General features: G+C 28.6%; 1 protein-coding gene across 1 annotated transcript in view; it reads left to right on the forward strand.

Annotated features, from left to right (window-relative positions):
* LOC113385929 overlaps positions 1 to 20,000 on the forward strand; it is a 64,712-nt gene that overhangs the window by 6,325 nt on the left and 38,387 nt on the right. The window contains exons 2-3 of the mRNA XM_026623751.1: positions 2,971 to 3,037; positions 4,304 to 4,436. Of these exons, the coding sequence (XP_026479536.1) occupies positions 2,971 to 3,037; positions 4,304 to 4,436 (200 nt within the window). The remainder of the gene's footprint in view (positions 1 to 2,970; positions 3,038 to 4,303; positions 4,437 to 20,000) is intronic.

Genomic DNA, 20,000 nt, shown 5'->3' on the forward strand with positions numbered 1-20,000 from the left:
AAATGTGTGTTTTTCTATTGCTCAGATTGAGAAATTGAGTGTAGCTTTATACTAGCCTGGCGTCGATATCTAGAATATTTTCTAGTGTACGTTCAGCCTAATATTGCTATCTTAAGGGTAGGGTACTTGGATTTTTGAAAAAAATCGATTTTTATTTTTTGCATTTTCATGAAGGGTAAGATCTGAAAATATTCTCTGAAAATTTCAAGTTGAGTACGTGATTACTTTTTGAGTTATTGGCTCTTACCAGCGCGTGACGCAGTGGAGAGGCTCGATCTTATACTCAGATCATCTCCCCACCTCCTGATGTTTTAAACGCTTTCCAAACCGATTTACGACGATCTCCGCAATATAATTTACTTTTAAGATGTGTAGTTCAAGATTAAACCCATAATCAGAAACAAATAAAAGCTTCAACAAACTAGTGTAAAAAGATACCTAGAACCGTGAATACTAGTTTTACTATCGTACAAATTGATGAATGCATAAACTATGATTATTATTGAGTATGGATACCCTAGAACCTAATTGTGTGTATATTCCCATTGGTATGCTGAAAAAAAATTGGATGCGGCACGTGTGAAAGTGGCAGATCAGCGAGCCAACGAGAACACTCAGGAGGCCAGAATGCTTGTAGCAACAGCAAATGGAAATTTGGAAATGCACATGACTGATAAACTATTATATGGCCCAGATAAGATGCTCGGTTAAGTAATTCAATAATCGAATTTCTGTACGTAAATCCAATGTGAAACTTAAAACGCGTTTTTCTCAAAAATATGTTTTTGAAACGGTGGACCACTGTAACTCGAAAACACTATAAATTGAATGAAAATCATACAGCTTTTAGAATACTAATAAACTTGTGCTGATCGAAGGATTTTTATTTTTTCAAAAATTTAATTTTTGAAAGGACCAATTAACTGTTGATTTTTACCCAAAAATTTTAGTTTTTTCTTTCTGATGCTGCCTTATGTTAATTTTTGAAAAAAAAGAAAAACCTTCGATCCGGCCCGCGGAGTAACTATTTCATAAAACTATTTTTTTTATTTTTAATTTGAGTGATTTTGATGAATCTCTAAGGAGTTATGATGGTCACCGCCAGGCCGTTTTCGAAACGGGTCAACAAAAACAGGCTGTAACTTTGGGATATTAATTTTTTTTCTGAAATGTTGGTACCGCAAGTCCAAAACATTGTATAAAAATGCTGTATTAATATTTGCTCAGTGAAAACATCGTGTAATAACAAAAAAAAAATACTGAAAACACTATTTTTTCGTGCCTGCAAGTACCCCTACACTTAATACGAATGTATTGCTTTTGCTGTGATTTTTTCTGATTTCGAGCATCCCTTCTCGTGCTCGGGACTGAGCTTCGCTATGCACGATTTGATTTTCCATCGTATCGACGCGATTGGCAATTTTTAATTAGATACATGCGATGCACCGAGCGTTCGTTTTTCCATGCGCTTCGTTTATTTTTCCTATTTGATTTCGGTGCATTTGGGCGTATGATTTTGGTATCTCCTCTATATATCTATCGAGCTAGGTTATTATGTCTGCGCCTTGCTTAAAGAACAATTCTCTCATGAAATGCAATTTTATTGGCGGCCGACATGAGATCTTGCCCGACACAGATTCGTCTGCAAATAACTTAAGAGTCAAGAATTTTATCTAGAGAAAAGAGAAAAGGATTTTATTTATGTGGCGTGTCTTAAATGCAAATAGTACCTAATATAATGATGCTATCTATTTCTTATTGTTGTTTCTTGTTTTTCCATTGTTTTATAGTCGTTATAAAATATGCTTTGCAGACAGTTTTAGGAAATTTACATATATATAATATTTTATTGATTATAATATATAAAATTATATATAGATATAAATATATATATATAAATATATATAAATAATATATATATATAGATGTATATGCAATGGTTGAAGTCATAAAATGTTTTATATGAATTTAAAGAATAAACCACAAACCTATTTCGATAATTCAGTAAAAAAGAAATGTAAGTTTCGGCGATACTAAATCACTAATGCTATAAGGATGCATAATATCTAAAAATATATAATATAAAAAAATATTCTTTATTATATCTTTATATTTAAAAATGGAACTCGATATTATGTTAGGTACACTAAAGCTCGAAAACGGCTAAACCGATTTGGTCAGTTTAGTCTTGAAATATTCGTTATAGTCCAAAAATTGGGGAAAAAGTGAAAAATAACTTCAAAAGCGCCTAAGAACTTTACATTTTCAATTTAAATGAAATATAAAAAAAGTGGCAAATAAGCAGTTTAATGTGAAGTAAAGATGGTCGGCTTATGAGTCAGTTGTCAAAATGTATGGTTATATGTTAAATTTTAGTGATGTATCTTTCAATACTAAAGTTCAATTAGAATTATTTTTTTAAATATTAATATGAAAATACACGTAATTGCTTTTGATATAGTTCCTATTAAATTCAACATGATGTTTTAGATAAAGACTATAGTTTTAGATAATATAGCTCTGAAAGTACCTACTCATTTGTGTTTCTAAAACATTTTTTAGATTATATTATTCTTTTATTTAAGGCATTTACATTAAGATCTTAAATTTGCAATTGATCAAAATGGAAATTTTGTCTAATCACTTATTTCAAGAAAACCGAGTTTCAAGTGTCGCGGAGAAATTAAACTGTTGAGGATTACCATGGTCAAACAGCTCTGAAATTAATTTGAATCATGTTTAATTCTCTTGTACAGATATTGAATAATTAACCTTTAAAAATATCAGAAAAACAAAATCGAGTTTTTTAAATTCTAGACCAGAAATAAAAAGTGTTATAACCACCATAAAGCGAACAAACAATTCACTTTTCTATTGAAAATAAGTTTGAATAACATTATTAATATAGGTATTTTGTACTATTGTATGTTAATTCATGTAAAACTTAAATATTTTTTTCTTTTTTTGCAGAAAATGCGGGACCATACATTAGTTTTAGCGGTCATCATAGCGTTCTGTAATGTCAGCAGCATACTAGGTAAGCATTTATCTCTACATACATTCTGCAAATAATTTAACTGCAATTTATATAAAGATAGAAGTGTGTATGAAGTTAAAGGATTATCGTAAAATTCCTAACTTATTATTTACTTTCATAAACCGTTGCTCTTAATTACAAATTCTTAGTTATTCCTGAGAAGAATTTTAATTTCCGTTCGAATTTTATGACGAATCTATAAGTGTTCGTAATACATGTGTAATAGGTCTTAGAAGAATAAAGAAGTCACTTCGAAGAATTTCATTATAAGATAAAAAAAAATCTTTACAAAAGCCTAGAACTGTCAGAATAATTATATTTTACAATTTATTAGTAATTCATCATGTAACGCTACATCCTCTCTTTTAACGTTATAAAGTTGATGGTAGCCAGCATCCTTTGTTAGTTTTCCATATTTTACTACGCATTTTCTTGATTATTTGATAGAATGCATAGAACAAATTAGATAACAATAGTAAAGCAATTAAATTCTCTATTTCTTAGATCATATGACCTAAACAATGAAATTATTTCTTGTGCAATTAAGAAACTAATCCGAATACAAAAGCAGCGAAAGTTAATTAATGTACGTCCACAAATTAAAACTCAGTTTCAATAAAATATAGAAGTATTGTAAATGGTTTAATACAGCAAATACACAATCTGATCATAAAGGATTTTCAATGAACATATCGGAGCCTGAGGCAGAGTAAAATTGCAGAGTATCTCTATCGATAGCACATTTTTTATAGATTTATATATTAAACATGCAAACAGAGAATAAATATTAGATGTATTAATTAAAAATATTTTATAAATAAATTAACTACAAAATATATTACTAAATATAGATTCAATGAAGATTACATTAGCTCTCAGATCAACAAAAAAAATTGAATGTAGAATTGCAGAAAACTGTGTTATCAAACCAGAGTGCATTTTGCCTCAACTAAATAGAAATACAATTTTCCTAAAGATTTTGTAGACTATAAGTTGTTTTCCATAATTAAAGATGTGGAAAATCTTTTTAGCATCACTGTTATTAAATTTGATTTGAATCTTTTTGGACGCTTTTGAAACTTTTTCTTTTAATCTTTTATTATTTTATCCGATATAGAAAAACAAAATAAAAATATTTTAAGAAGGAAGGTTTTAATATTAGTAACTCACGATCCAGGAGTTATTCGTACAAACGATTTGTAAATTTTCTAGCTAATGTATTTAACGTAATTTTTTTGTATTTTGACATTAACTTTTATTTTTTAGGTCGAATAGCTTTCGAAAAATTAACAGATTTCGATTTCACGGGCAGCACATACTATTCTGTTAAAAATCTTTCATTATACGAATGTCAAGGATGGTGTCGTGAAGAACAAGAGTGCCAAGCTGCTGCTTTCAGGTAAAATATATTTAAAGTAAAATAATAATAAAAAATAATATATGTTAAATAATATTATCGTAGACCTAACCGTCAAAAAATTATCGGATAAATATAAAATACAAATCTTATGAATAAAAAATTAAAAACCCAGTACAGATGCAATTACCACTATTTTTGTAAATCAGAAACTACTATCGATTCAAATTGATCAGAAAACAAATTTATTATTTAATATATTTTTTTATTAACTAACTTTTTATTTACACCAACTTGCATCGATCTCTAGATAATTAAATTTCAATTCTACGAATAGAATTATAAATATCGAGTCAAATCAAATAAAATTCCAAGAATAAGAATTATACGCGGATAGAGTATTAAATTTTGTTACCGCCTATGCATTTAATACTAATTCAAAGAAAATCAATAAAGATTGTAAAAATTATAGGCTCACGATTATAATCAATAGGCTGCAATGAATTATATATATTCTGACATGTTGTTTATTAACTAAAATTGAATATATATAATAAATGTCAAGAGGATTCATATCACTAATTGTAAGGTTCTCACACAAGCTTTTTTAAGGAAAATTACTTAACTGTGGAGTATTTTCTCATTTGTATATCTAAATTATATCAAATATATCAAATTGTTATTTTGCATATAACATTATACTAAAACAAGTGAACATGTGAAATATGTATATGTGATACGCATAGAATAAAGTAAGGTAAACTCAATGCAAATATAATTTTCAGCACAATTACTCAGTATTAGGTCTCACGAATTTATAGTTTCAATATTTTTATTCAATTGTCAAAATGTTATATGGCTATGCAAACAAATAAGCAATAAAGCTATAATTACTTTAGATCCTGCGAGTATTAAATATTAAAATCTTCAGTATAAATTATAATTAGAAATTATTCTATTCTCAACGGATGCCCAACGGAATAATTTCTATCAAACGCATCTTTATTCGTGTGAAATACCGTAAAAAGTTTTTAATGTTTAATTTCTAAGTCATGATACGTTATTTCAAGGACATTATCTTCTAAGAGATTCAGTAAACTGCATGCAAAGATAAAATTATTAACATAACTATTTTTTTAACACCTAAAAAGTTGTCCATTAACCATTGCCTTTAATTAAAATTTGATAAAGCTATTATTGATTAGTAAAAGTTACATAATAATTATAAATATTATCAATTATCAGTATTACAGCAAAATAAAATATATGATAGAATTCTGAAGCATTTCTACTTCAAATATACATTTTCGCTAATGACTGCAAATCTTTCCGTACATTTATAGATAACCGTCATGCTCTACTTTGACGATTCTCATTTATCAACAGTTCGTCAAGTGGCTTTCAACATTTCCACGTAGAAAACAATCACATAAACCTACTAAATAAATATAAGTTAAGACAGTTATTCCAATCGTAAGTAAATTCCACAACATTTTTAATATGGCCTGAAATATATAACACTGAATCAGAGGTTCCGCATTCTTCTCCGGTTTGACAAGTTTGATGTCAAGCAGTAGTGACATTGGTTTTTACTTAGAAACATAGATAGCAATATATTTTTAAGTAAAAAAGACCCTGATACGGCTTTGCTGCATCAGTGAAAATTTATCCTAAAACAGAAATTGTAAAATATAAAATTTATCTCCCAGATATGAGTCATCCGATGTGTTGCCATTTGTAAAACGACCGTAATATAAAATCAAACCATCACGACAGCTTATAGAACTGTGCAAAGCTGGATAGTTGTTCAAAGCAATTTAAAAAAAATTAATACATATTAATATGTATATCTTAAAATTTTGGACTCCCTCAAATAAAGATGATAGAAATGGAACTTACTCATAATTTATTAAACAAAAATATGCTATTTGAATGGATATGAAGATATTAACTAATCATTTATATTATTGTTCAAAAGAGGATAGCGGTATGTAATAAGACATTAAAATACTGTCATTTATTTTTTTTGTGTATTTAAGAAACTAAGCGAGCATAACAAAAATTACCGTTGATCAAGACAACTGATTGTTATAGAATATAATATCATATATTTTGAGATTTAATTTTGGGTTTAGATTTAAGTAATAATTTGGAAAATAGATCTAAAGATCTAAAATCGAAAAGTAGCATCGTCATACTAATAGAGTAATTGAAAATAAAGTTGTTCAATAACAGATTAAAATACCACGAAAAATTACCAGGTCACCCAAACGAATATTTAAACGAATTGAGTGAAGAATTTAAAGGAAGATTTAAAAATGGCCATATGATCTTAAATGAAATGTCAAAAATATAAAAAAAGATATTTCATTGGAGATAAAAAAATTATCAAATTGTCTTAAAAAATAATGTATATTTAGATCGGCAATACATAGAATAGTTTCCCTATATTGTTTAAATGTAGTAAACATCTCTACATATTCTACATAAAACGTTATTTATATGTAAGTTATTACTTTAAATTATCATTTCACAAAATCAGTCAATACAAGCAAAACCAGAATTTCGATACAGATTTATCACGTTAAAATATTTAATTATTTAACAAGTTAAAATATTTAATTATTGAAATGGTTGAGATCTATGAAGCAAATGCTGAATTTTCATTGTGTACATTTATGTTCTTAAATATCTGATTATGGAACATACAATTTTAACAAAGCCAAATAGTTAAAAAAAACATCACAACATTTTGCTTTTACTAACTAAAAATTCACATTTTTCTAATAATTTAAAATACAATATATATTATACTAGATGAGTTTCATAATAAGCTCTGATTGTCGATAAACCCAGAGTCTCAATCACAATCATCAACTGTCACATCATTAACGTGTTAATTTAATTCTTTGCTTCCGTTTAAAATTAATTTAATCACTTTTGTTATCACCAATTGCTTTTAATTTGATTTGATTTAAAAATAATTAGCGTCAATAATTTGACAAATTAACTGAGGTGTTAATTTGATACGTTTATCGTACAAGGCTTTTAAACGGTTACGATACGCGCATTGCCCGAGGAACAAATGTAAGAAATCGTTGCTTCAAACGAAAGGAAATTATATAAATATAATTGAGCAGTCGTCTAATAATATTCATTATCATCATTAACTTTTTTCTACTTTCATTAAATATAAAAAACTGGAACTATAATTACTCGTTTGTCATCTACACGGGAATAATAGATCATCTTGCGAGAGGAGATAGTTTCGTGTAAATGGTTCGTAAATAAATCATAAAATAGTTTATAAAACTGTTTTATGATTGATAATTACAATCTGGGCATGATTCGAAAGCTGCGATTAACTTTGATATAATCTATTATAAGTTATCGATTTTTGCGAGGTGCAACTAACTAAACATTAAGAGTAGTAGAGAATTGAATCGGATTGAACAAAGTTTAATGTATTTTGTATTGAGATCAAAATATTATTAATAATTTTAGACAAATGCTTACAATTATACTTTTCAGTAAAATGTATAATTATTAATGAAAAAATTTCACTTTATTGGCACCTTATAACAAATGCTTCAACATGCTATTTATAAAATCCCAATTATTTAAAAAATGCGAAGAAAAAAAAATGACAACAAAAGATATTTCACACTGTGCATGAATATACTTAATTATACGACTAAAAACTCGATTTCTATTTTCTGCACCTTTTTCTTCGAATCTCCGAAACGGCTGAGCCAATTTTTGCCAAAAACTAAGGGTTGTTCCGTACGCCCGAAATCATTAACAAAAAATTGTATCCACACATACACACATCCATTTTTTCTGAAGTATGCCAAAATGTTCAGAAACCTCTGAAACGTAAAAATATGCAACAATTTTCATTACAATAACTTACCCTACTAAAAGTTTAGAATTATTATGTGGCAAGTATAGATTTTTATGTGTTTTTTCAATATGTTATATATAAGAAACCATGTATACTTGAACTTTTTATACCTGAAATAAAACAACCTGATATTATCATATTATCATTTTTTATGAAAAAGGACTATTCTAACAATTAAAAGGACTAGTCTATTCTTCAAAAATTATAAAAAATTATATAAAATAGATTAAATTTTAAACTAGAACAATTTATGTAAAGAATCTTAAACTTGTATTACTTGAATAGTTGTTAGTTTTAGTTAAAAGGGATACAGACTAGTTTTTAAAGTATGCAATACTGTTGATCAAGTATCCATACAAAGATTATGAATTAAATAATTGAAGATTCATTCATAAAAAGATTATGAATACTTCTACTTGAATCTCTTTCTCTAAGTATTAATTCACAATTAACACAAATAAAATGTTTGACCATATAGATTGGTTTCCTCTTTTACTAGACAAAACGAGCCCCTCAAGGCATAAATAAGTATGTCGTATTTAATATATACCTATCATCCAACTGTCAAAAAAGCAAGAAAAATATTTTACAACAAAATTAATTGGTTGTTGATTGCATCTCTGATTGTATCGTTGTACAAAGAACTTCAACGCTGTTTGTTCATAATTGTTCTGTAGTCTTAAGTACGATTCTCTTCGGCGCGCTGCTTCCTGTTTTAAATCGAATCGTATTACAAACAGACAAGATAGGGACAATAATGCGCAGTTTTGCCATCAGTATGGAACTTATAGATCAGTGGTGATCAAACAAGAATCAAACAGCATTAGGCATAACTTGTGGTTCAAAAATAGGATTACAACATATAAATAGTTAAATATCTTTCGGCAACTTAACCATCTACAAATATTGATATTGGTTGTTTTGGCAAAGCTATAGGATTAAGATTTATACGTCATCACACAAAAATCGATCACGTGAACGATTTTTGGACACCCCTTTCCCTTGGTGTTACGTCGTGATATTCAGAATTACATCCCCTCTCCAATTTTTGAACAATTTTTTCGAATTTACGAAAAAAACGTAAAATTTGTTTTTTTTTTTTAATTTAGGTAAAAAATAAATACTCGTGATATCTTACTAAAGCCCTCCCTGCCCGGTGTAATTTTTCGTGATTTTTTGTCAAACCCCCCTTTCTCTCTAAAAGCCTTATGAGATTAATGGTCGCCCTCTAAGTAGATAGAACGAGTGAACCTGAATCAAAGGTCTAGGGTTCGATCCCGCTTCGAGCAGACTATTGTCAAACAATAATGACAACGGTTTTTACTTGGAAATATTAGATAGCAATATGTTACTAAATGAAAATAGCCCTAATCCGGCATTGCTGCATCAATAAATGTTCATCCTTTTACAGAAATTGTAATAATAATTCATCACATTGGAATAGGATAACTCTTTGAGTTGCCATCGTAGAACCGACTGGTTATAAGTCTAATTAGTACAACTGCTTATAGGACTCTCATGTTCTGATCGCTGATCTTGAAATAATCTAAAAAATTGGCAAAATATCAAAAAAATTGGAGGCAATTACACTTTAATCGGCTTAAACATTCAAGTTACGCGGGCCCAGCCCATAGAGAGTTAATAAAAGTTTTTTTTTTGCGTAAGATAAAAAAGAGAAATAAGTGTGTCTTATGATCAGCACTTAATACTTCAGCTTAATACTACTATTAAATATGCCACAGCCACCGATACACCGTTTGAAAAAATCAATTTTAATTGATATTTAATCAACAAACTGATTAAAAACAGTTATTCTTATTCTCAATTTACTAACTTCTCATCGTTTCTGTAATTATCCAACAGCGCCGACCAATAAATTGGTAATAAAGGATGTCAACACCATATGTTCGTTATACGTATAAGGAAATATTTCTATTGCAGCAAGCGGATTGTCAGAAAGACTTATAGCTTCATATCAAAAATTCAATCACATTGATGTAACGTAGGTACGGTGGAATTAAATTTTAATTGGCTTTCAACGATTGAATATAATATCATGGTTTATAACAAATTATCTTTTATATAAAAATGATGTTCTTATAGACTTACAAAAACTGTTTTTTACAATATCTGTGTCAATAGAAAATCTTACAATTGGTGAGCACTATTTTCTTGTTCAAGTTACTCATGCAAAATTTATGTCCAAGCTTTAGGTCGACAAATATTTACATTCTACATTCTGGCACTGATTCCAATATTTTTATTTTTATTTTGCGAGCTATTATTGAAGTGATTATGTACGGTTAAAATTTTTGTGACATTTTCGACCCCAATTGGCCCCGAACCTCGTGTTTGTCACCTGCATCATAGGTGCATCTAGGAATTTACAGCTAGCTTAATCTCTGCGATGGAGGAGAACTTACTTACGCTCATTAGCGTCGACATCATAACAAACTTAAAGCATGCGATGTAACTGTAATATCCCCGCCTATCTCATTTCTTTTCAAAGCCGTTTGAATATATATTAATATAACCATATCTATACGATGTATTTATAAGAGTAGCATATGTATTTGTTATCCATAGATCATCTGAAAATAGCGGACTGTCTCAGTAATCAGTCATCACTAAATTTCTTCAAATTTCTTAGAGCAGCATTACATATCTGTCTATGTAATAATTTTGTTAATTATTAATGTTTAACTTTATCTTGGTCAAACTTATTCAAACTTATATATGTAAAATATGTGATAATGAGTTTATTTCACAATGACAGCTTTTTTATGAATAACTATTTTTTTAGGATTGATTCAATAAATAGATAGATTCAGTAAATCATGTCTTGAGTTAGAATTTTAAATGTTGATTAAAATTAAATAGAATTTGAATTGTTAATTTGCAATTGAATAGAAAGATAAGTAAAAAAAATAATTTAAGAAAATAATGTAGATTACAAAATGTTTCATAAAACGTCTTAGTAAATTTGCTATATTTGTTTTTCATAAGTTAAGTTGATTTCCTTACTGAGTTGTTTTAATACTATGTTTTCTGTATAATTACACATCACTACAAAGTAATTCTTATAGTTCGCGGAAAAGCTTCATAAACATCTTATATTAATAACTGCATGAACAAACATACATTTATAACTGCCTACCCGATCCTGCTTTGCACCAGAATGTAGACTAGTTTTTATTCCAGCATGGAATTTCAATAATGTCTTGTTTGGTGCACATCATTGAACTGTTTAATAATAAAAAAAACATTTTGTTTTTCCTCAGAGTTGGAGAAAAAAATATGCCTCCAATAGTGATGATGTACTTTATTTATGGACATGAAAAATCGTAATCGAAACGCTCGTTAGATAAATATTTAAATCATGAAAAGTTAGTAGTAATGAATCTTGTTATTTTCTTTAAAATATTTTACGTAAATTGATTTGCAAACAAATTTCGCTTAGATTCACAACTGTTTATTATATCTCCGCACTCAATTTGGGAGATTCTAGAAAATATATCAAATATAGGTAAGGTCAGTTGGATTGCATTCTGAACAAATAAAAGCCAGGATACTAGAAAGTTGTTATAGCAAGCTTATAAGGCTATTAAATGTTTTGATTGATGTTAATATATATCAAAAAGTTTGCGACTGATGGCAGAATCTGAAGCATAATAATATCATATATATTAGATAATTATATTAACCCTTTCCACTCGGATGCAGCCGCTCCGGCGGCAAAATTCATATGAATCAAAATTAAAACAAATTGATAGATAGTTAAAACAAATGATAGATGCCTGTATAATATTAGTGTATTAGGACTCAATTCCATGATACTGTTATCTTATTGGCTCTATGGCATGTTCACATAATTTTCAATTCAGCATGGCTTTTTCACCCTAATATGCGATAATTTCTTCAATACTATACTTATGTTATAATATCATTCTTATAAAATCAATGTTTGCGCAAATCAACATATTGTTGTGGATGGAGTTTGCTTAAATTCCTACATTTTTGTTTTATTTTTTCTGCTTTAATAACACAGTTGTTGTTCACGAATATATCACGCCTTTGTAAAATTTAAAGTGAAAGCAAATTAATTGATGGTCCTTGGCATGCAACATAAACAAAGATTTTTCTTAAAACTTTATGGTACGTGAGAGTTTATGGATTTATTAGTTAACATGTTAGAAAGCCATTAATTTGTATATCAATAATTTAATGTTCATTATCATTAGCTAACGGTGTTCTCATAATTAATTCTATAACTAAATGTGTTTTACTAAAGACAGATGACCGCTACCCAGTGTAGGTAATTAACTTTGCACATGTCGCATCCAAGTTTTCTTTTTTAATATATGAGCTTGTTTATTCTAAATACGCGTTCACGCTCTGTGAACTGATTCGATACCGACCACATTGCTGAGATCCGAATATAATTATGTATCAGTTAACGGTCACTTGATTTTTCACGTCGACTTCGTCGCAGACAAACATCGGTTATGGTACTGTTTCCTTTGTTGGAATAAAAATCTCACAATAAACTTAATATAATTAATGGTAGCAAAATAGAAGTCAAAACTGTAAACCGCTAGATCATGATAAAAGCGTTGAAGCAAAGCACTCAAATTGGAATTTGACGTTAGTTTAAGAATATTTTAATGTATTTGATCTTTCATTTGCATATTTATGTACTAGAGTTTTATCCATAATGAATAAATAATATTGTTTTATCATAAAACAAATTTATATATTAAAGTGTTCGAACGTATTTTGGATTTATTATGTTGGCCATGACGGCGGCGATCTTCATGGCATTGAGCTTTTATATCGTAAGGTTGCTACCCCGGCGATGGGGTCACAAAGTTGGATTAAACTTACTTTTCACTTGAGTTAATAAGTAATGAATATAATTTTAAATCAAGAGTTACTTAGTGATACATCATTGTAGTAAGAACTTGCAACAAGTATATAAATTATGCCAACGAATCGGTGTTTTATACAGTCCACAGTTACGAAGATTAAAATATAATATAATATATATAAGTAAAAAGTATAAGTAAGTTGTAATTAAAAATTGAGCTTTCGATAGCTTGTACTAAATGGTAAAAGATTTTCATTTTACTTAAACTTTCTTATCCCAGTGGTCTCACAAAACTGCGTTTAGAAAAAACGTGCATTATTGTTACTATTGCTATTATTATTATTATTATTATTATTATCATTATTATTATTATGTATTTTTATATACCGACTAACCTACTATTTCCATAGTTAGATTCCAGAGCAGATCATTAATGTACCCGGCATGCCAAATACATCCCGTTTTATTCATTATTCATTATAAAACAAGTTGAATCGCAAACAGTTCTTAGTAAAAGCTCGTTTCTTAACAATTCGATCAAAGACTATCGACCTGAATCAACTATTTAACAAAAAAAAATAGTTCAAATTAAAAGAAACTGCTTCAAAGAAATGGTTTATACTCTATATTCTCTATGTATAAAAGAAAATTAACAATAATAAAATAAAAATAATACTTATTATTATGATATGAAATTTAGGTAGTCTATCTATTGAAACTTTGCATAATCAGTTCTATTACTGGGGTTCTAAGAATCAGCACAACAGTTTTTAAAAAATATTTATTTTAATTGCTGTTCAAATATTGTTAAATAAAATTGTTGTTTAATGGAACCAATTATGATTAAATTACCATATCATTATTACATTTTTAGCAAAACAGTTTTGAGCATTTGAATAGAACTGTCTTCATTGTGAAGTAGCTACCAACAAAAATTCTCTAACGTTGTTTGTGTTTTGACATATCCTAAAATTCTACCTAAAGACAGAGGTATTTGGCAACATATCTGATGAATTTATTTATCGCATAATTAAAGTCTTAATTTTTGTTCAAATTAAGTTTTTCACCCGGTACATCTCGAAGTAGCATCTTTGGGCGTAGTATACTTTCTACCCAAATTTGGACAAGTTCAGCTATCAATAAAATTAATATTATCTTTATTTGGAATATAATAACTAATTAAATAAAATCTAATATAAAACATTTAACGTAACTATAATAATCGCAAAAAAATAAAACAATAAAATTTTTGCATATCTTTACGTTTCAAAGGTTTCTAAATATGTTAACAAACCTTAATAAAATGGTTTCTAAATATGTTAACAAACCTTGATGTATGTGTGAGTGTATGTGTGTGTGCAGATCGAATTTTTTGTAGACGATTTCGAGAGCACGGATCAACCGATTTGAATGATTGCAAAAACATTTCTATCGATAGGGAGACGTGCTTTTTGACACTTTGGATAAACTGACTTAAATGAGTTTCAACATTTTCAAAAATGTCAAAATTTTTCGAAATTTTGAAGCTTTTATAAATTTTACGGTATTTATTATGGCACAAAAAGTTTTAGCAATTTGTCTTAAGACACGATGCTATGCACCATCAATCTTAATTTTTGTAATGGAATTTTATTTCATAATATAAAGCAACAAAAAATATAAATTTAACAAGGATAATTTTAAGCAACGTGAGCAAAATAATATTTCATCACATACACATTGTCGTATGGATATGCTGCATCCGGAAAATACATAATGTATAATTTTTTTTTATTAATTTCAATATCTGTTACAACTGCTCAATAACATCTAGTGATGTTGGATACATAAATAAAATTGATTTTGTGTTATATTTTACTTATGTGTCCAATATTACAAAATGTTATTTAGCATTTGCAACAGAAATTGATTTTTTTATATATATTTTCAATAACAATCTGTCACACTTGAGACATTGAGTAATTGTTTTGACATTTTCTTATTATATGAATGAATGGCAACCCAGATTAGTTGTCCAGTCCAAGTTTGACTAAAGAAATTGAAATTAATAAAAAAATATATATGCATCATGTATTCTCCAGATGCAAGCATTTCCATAAGACAACAACTTGTATAAATGCTCTAATAAATTTAGAATGCACTTCCGCAAAACTAGTAACAAAATATAAATTTGTTATTGATAAATTTATGAAACATGCTGTGAATCACCAATGTAGGCGCATGCCTAATAGCAATGTTATAATTACATAAATTACAAAGATGTAATTCATTACAAATCTAGTGTATAAAAGTGGATTAAATTAATAAATCAAATTAGTTTCTAATTCACGGACGTGTTTACGCACATGTGCAGTGTCTTTAGTCGGTCGTTAACGCACCGTCACGGCAATTGTGCGCACCGCGAGTAAACTAACGGTAAGGACGACTTCGAAAACACATAATGGGAATAACTATTCGATAGAATACGGCTTTTATCAATAGATCGTTATTTATTCAGTTATAATAATCAAAACAACAACTCCACTTGCAACTTCTTCTTGTTGCTCTCGAGTGCTCAAATTCTCGTTCTCGATGCCACAGAACGAATTTTTCAAATAATTATAGTAGTAAGCTGTCACGTATTTCAACAAGACCCATTCAGTTGAATTTACTTGAGAAGGAAATTGCATATTAGTAATTTTTTATGAAGATACTGTTAAATCTGATTGTGAGTTTAACTGACACAGAGAATACGCTAATAATATATAATATACATATGTAATGTCCATTTATAGCGGCATGTTTTATTACTGCATATATTAATAATGTCATGTAAAAACTAGTGGGGTGTATGACATCGTGCCTTAAACGAAATTGCTAGAACTTCTCGTAAATCTTGGTACAAAACCCAAAAAAATTACACAAAATGTGTACACATTATTAAAACCTCTATAAAATATCTGATAATTTGATGTACTTATGCCCAACAACCATTTTTGACTGCCAAATGACATTTTTTAATATTATTTTCAATGAGAGTTCATAACCGCTAGACCTTCCTTCCCAAAAGTTCGATCAGTTCTTCATCTTGTCAATACAAGTAAAATGTCTTTTGAATTACTAAAATCGAACCGTTTTTGGCACTTTTTGCCTCGTATCTTCGAAACGGCTAGACCTGCCTATGCCAAAAACTAATCAGCACATGTCCTTATTAATAGGAATCGAATGTTTTTTGAATGATTGAAAGCGGCTGAACCGTGTTCCCTAAATCGTCGACGAAAACTTGTATCCGCACAGACACACACACACACACATACACAAACACACATACATCCGTTTTTTTAAGGTATGCCAAAATGTTCAGAAACTTCTTAAACGTAAAGATATAAAGTTTTTCCTATGGGAAGTTTAACAGAAAATTGAGAAGAATATTTAACACGTTTGAGGATCAGCAAGATACAGACAGTAATTTTATTTTTAATTGGTTGTGATAACTGAAATTTGATTAAACACCTTTGGTAAGGACAATTAGATTATCATATTTGAAACATTATATACAATGAATGCTATAGCATCCACGTCAATTATTACGCTTCTATTTTACTCAATGTGCTCTCCCAAGCTAATTTGTGACTACGAAAAAGATAATACAAAAATACCTGAAAAATTTGTAGTTATTATACCTAGTTAGTTACCTCAACTGGTATAATAATTACAAAAACGTAAGGTTACATAAAATTAAATTTAAAACTAGTGGTGCATGATATCGTGCCTTGAGGCAATTTGCTAGAACTTCCCTTACCACAATTAAATATTCGAGGCGAAAATCAATAATCAGTAAATATTGACCAATGATTAATTACAATTGTTTTAAACATTTTCAAGTAGATAATTATAATTACTATATATTTTGACTTCAAACAATTGACTTTAAAATTTGAGTGCTATAGCAATCATGTCATTCTGCACCACAATAAAAATGAATGCTATGGCATTCACATCCACAAACGTACTAATATGCTGGTGAGTATAAATCAGTTATCCAGTTAGATTTGGAATCAATATATTAAATTATCTTACTTATTATGCATGGAAATATTTATATATCATCCAAGAGATCATTGTAACTGTAAACATTTTCTTTCTATTGTTGACATATTTTAACCACGTGAAAAAAATCGAAACTCATTCTTTCTTAACATCTTATAAGCATATGCTTTACTGACAGATGTACTTTAAATGATACTTTTTAAATTGCTTGATGTTGGAAAAAGTAGATCATTGCACATTGTGGTATTGCAAGAGCCATTACAATGGAGATAAAACGAGATTTTACAAGGTTTTATGTGTAATAAAAATATTTAAAAAAATGTAATCAAACATAAATGATTATTTTTTTATTTTAAAATTCGATATGTGGATGTATTTATCTGGATACTGCGTCGAACAAATTTCAAAACATTAAATTCGTAATATGTAATAATTTTATATTATGGCCATAAATGAAATTCGCGGTAATAAATTTTAGGTCTTTGTATAAAAAAATTTTAGGCGTTTTCTGACAATGTCCTAACTTATATCGAACAGTAGAACAAGTTCCGGGTTCGATTCCAATCTCGGCTCTATATCAAGCAGTATGATAACAAATTTCCGCTTGGGGTTATAGATCCCAAATATAATTTTAAGTGAATATTGCCTTTTGCGGGCATTGATTAATCACATACAAGTGAGCAATATTAGATTGCTCACATACACACATACACACACACATATATATATATATATATATATATATATATATATATATATGTTAGAGATGGGCTTATTATATCCGGAAACGGATCGACTCGGATTTGACTCCGCTTCATGGTGGAGTTATATCCGCTAAACAACTCCACGACTCCGACAATTTTGAAACCGAAATACTCGAAACAAATGTGTTCTATAGTACGCTGTTTATGTGTCTAAGGATTTGTCAAATCCCATTAATTATTTGAAATAAAAATTTATGAATAATTATCAATAAAATAATTTTTCTAAAAAATTCACGAATAAATGACGGATTGTAAAATTTTTCGGTCGACCAGATGATCGACTCAGTGACTCGTATTTTTGGCAGTGTTGACTAAAGTAAAAACGCAAAACTTGAGAATCAAATTCAATTTAATGATTTTCTTTTGATGAGAAAATAATTGATTTTTTGGATTAATTTTATATAAAAATTATGTAGCAAACTTTGTAATAAAAGCAAAACATAATACTTCTGCTTTCAAAATTTTTCTTCTGCTATTTCCATTCATTATATAATTATTATAATTATATAATTGTGTAAAAGTAATAATATAATACTGAATATTTTTTACTGCTTAAATGCTAATGATATCACTGATAAATTTTGTACTCTAAAGTTTTGTTATTTCAGGCTATGGAAAAACAAGATTAAATAAATGAATTTCGTTCCGTATATTTTTCGGTATGTATATTCCTGAACGCCGTCACTCACGGCCAAAGATTGTATCTTTAAAGTAACATTTTTGTATTTTCTGGAAAATACACAATGGTATTTATTTTGACTTTTATACCTAAAAAAGGTCATAAAACTGCCTGCGAGACAAGGAAGTGACTGCTTCCTTCCCAAATCAAGAACGACAAAAACACTAAATGTCTGTACGAGTTAACAGATTTAATACCAGTTTAAGGAAGTCGGATATGACAAATCCTGTGAAACAACTCCACTCGGATTCACTCCGAGGGAGGAGTTGTATCCGAGTGATAACTCCGGAGTGAGTTACCCATCTCTAATATATATATATATATATATATAAATTTACTAGCATCAATAATATCGACAACAAAAGGTACCCACATTCTTCTATACCATAAAATATCTAAATATGGACAATTTTACTTCTTTCCATGGGTGATTTAACTTGTTAGGAATTAAATAACGGCACTTATTGTTAGTTAATTCCGCGGATAAAAATATGTACATATGCACGTAACCCACATTTTGTATGGGCCACTTTGCCGAGTTTACAATGTATCACTATTATCAGGAAAAATTAAACAATCGTAGTAAATTGTCAATGTCGTTAACCGTGGAATATGTGAATATTATACTTTTTTTTAATTAATCTTTAGTATATTATGATAAAAGTTCTGATTAAAATCGCCATTACATACCCATCAAAACTCTCTATCCCTTTAAGTTTTTTCTAACCAACCAGTTGTGTTGTAAAAGACTAGAAACTTATGTACAAAATGAAAATTTGGCACAACTTTGAATTTAATGATACTTAATAATGATAATGTTAAGATTGAAAACGAAGTTAAAAAAATAAATCCAAAATGGAAATAAGTAACTGAAGTCAAAAACAATATGTTAGAAATACTAATGATTTCGGTTTGGAAATATATAACCAATATGTTCAAATACGCAAACGCCAAAAATATTAACAAATTATTCAATAATCTGAAGTTTTGTCTTATTCGTTTCTTTTAAATACTCAATACATCTTGAAATTCAATTAAAACCAAGCACTTAATGTCAGTATAATTAATATCAGCATGATTAGACAATCAGTGTGATTAATGTACATTATCATGAATTGTGTTTTACATTCCAATCGATATAAAATGATATATATTTTATTGCCATTTGTAAATTAAGATCGTTCGAAAAATGGGCATGTTAGAGTTTTATTTTTTAAGTAATATTATTCAATATTAAGGTGGAAATATCAAACAGCGGTGAAGAAACTCTGGTGCAAAAATAATTTCAATCACAGTTTTTGTAGTTGATGCATAGATGTAGCATTATATTACACTTGCATTGCTTGTATTGAAAGATATGACT

Source organism: Ctenocephalides felis, unplaced genomic scaffold, assembly GCF_003426905.1.
Source record: "Ctenocephalides felis isolate EL2017-DRISC unplaced genomic scaffold, ASM342690v1 CF-g0.4_SCAFFOLD_03571, whole genome shotgun sequence".
Lineage (NCBI taxonomy): Eukaryota > Metazoa > Arthropoda > Insecta > Siphonaptera > Pulicidae > Ctenocephalides > Ctenocephalides felis.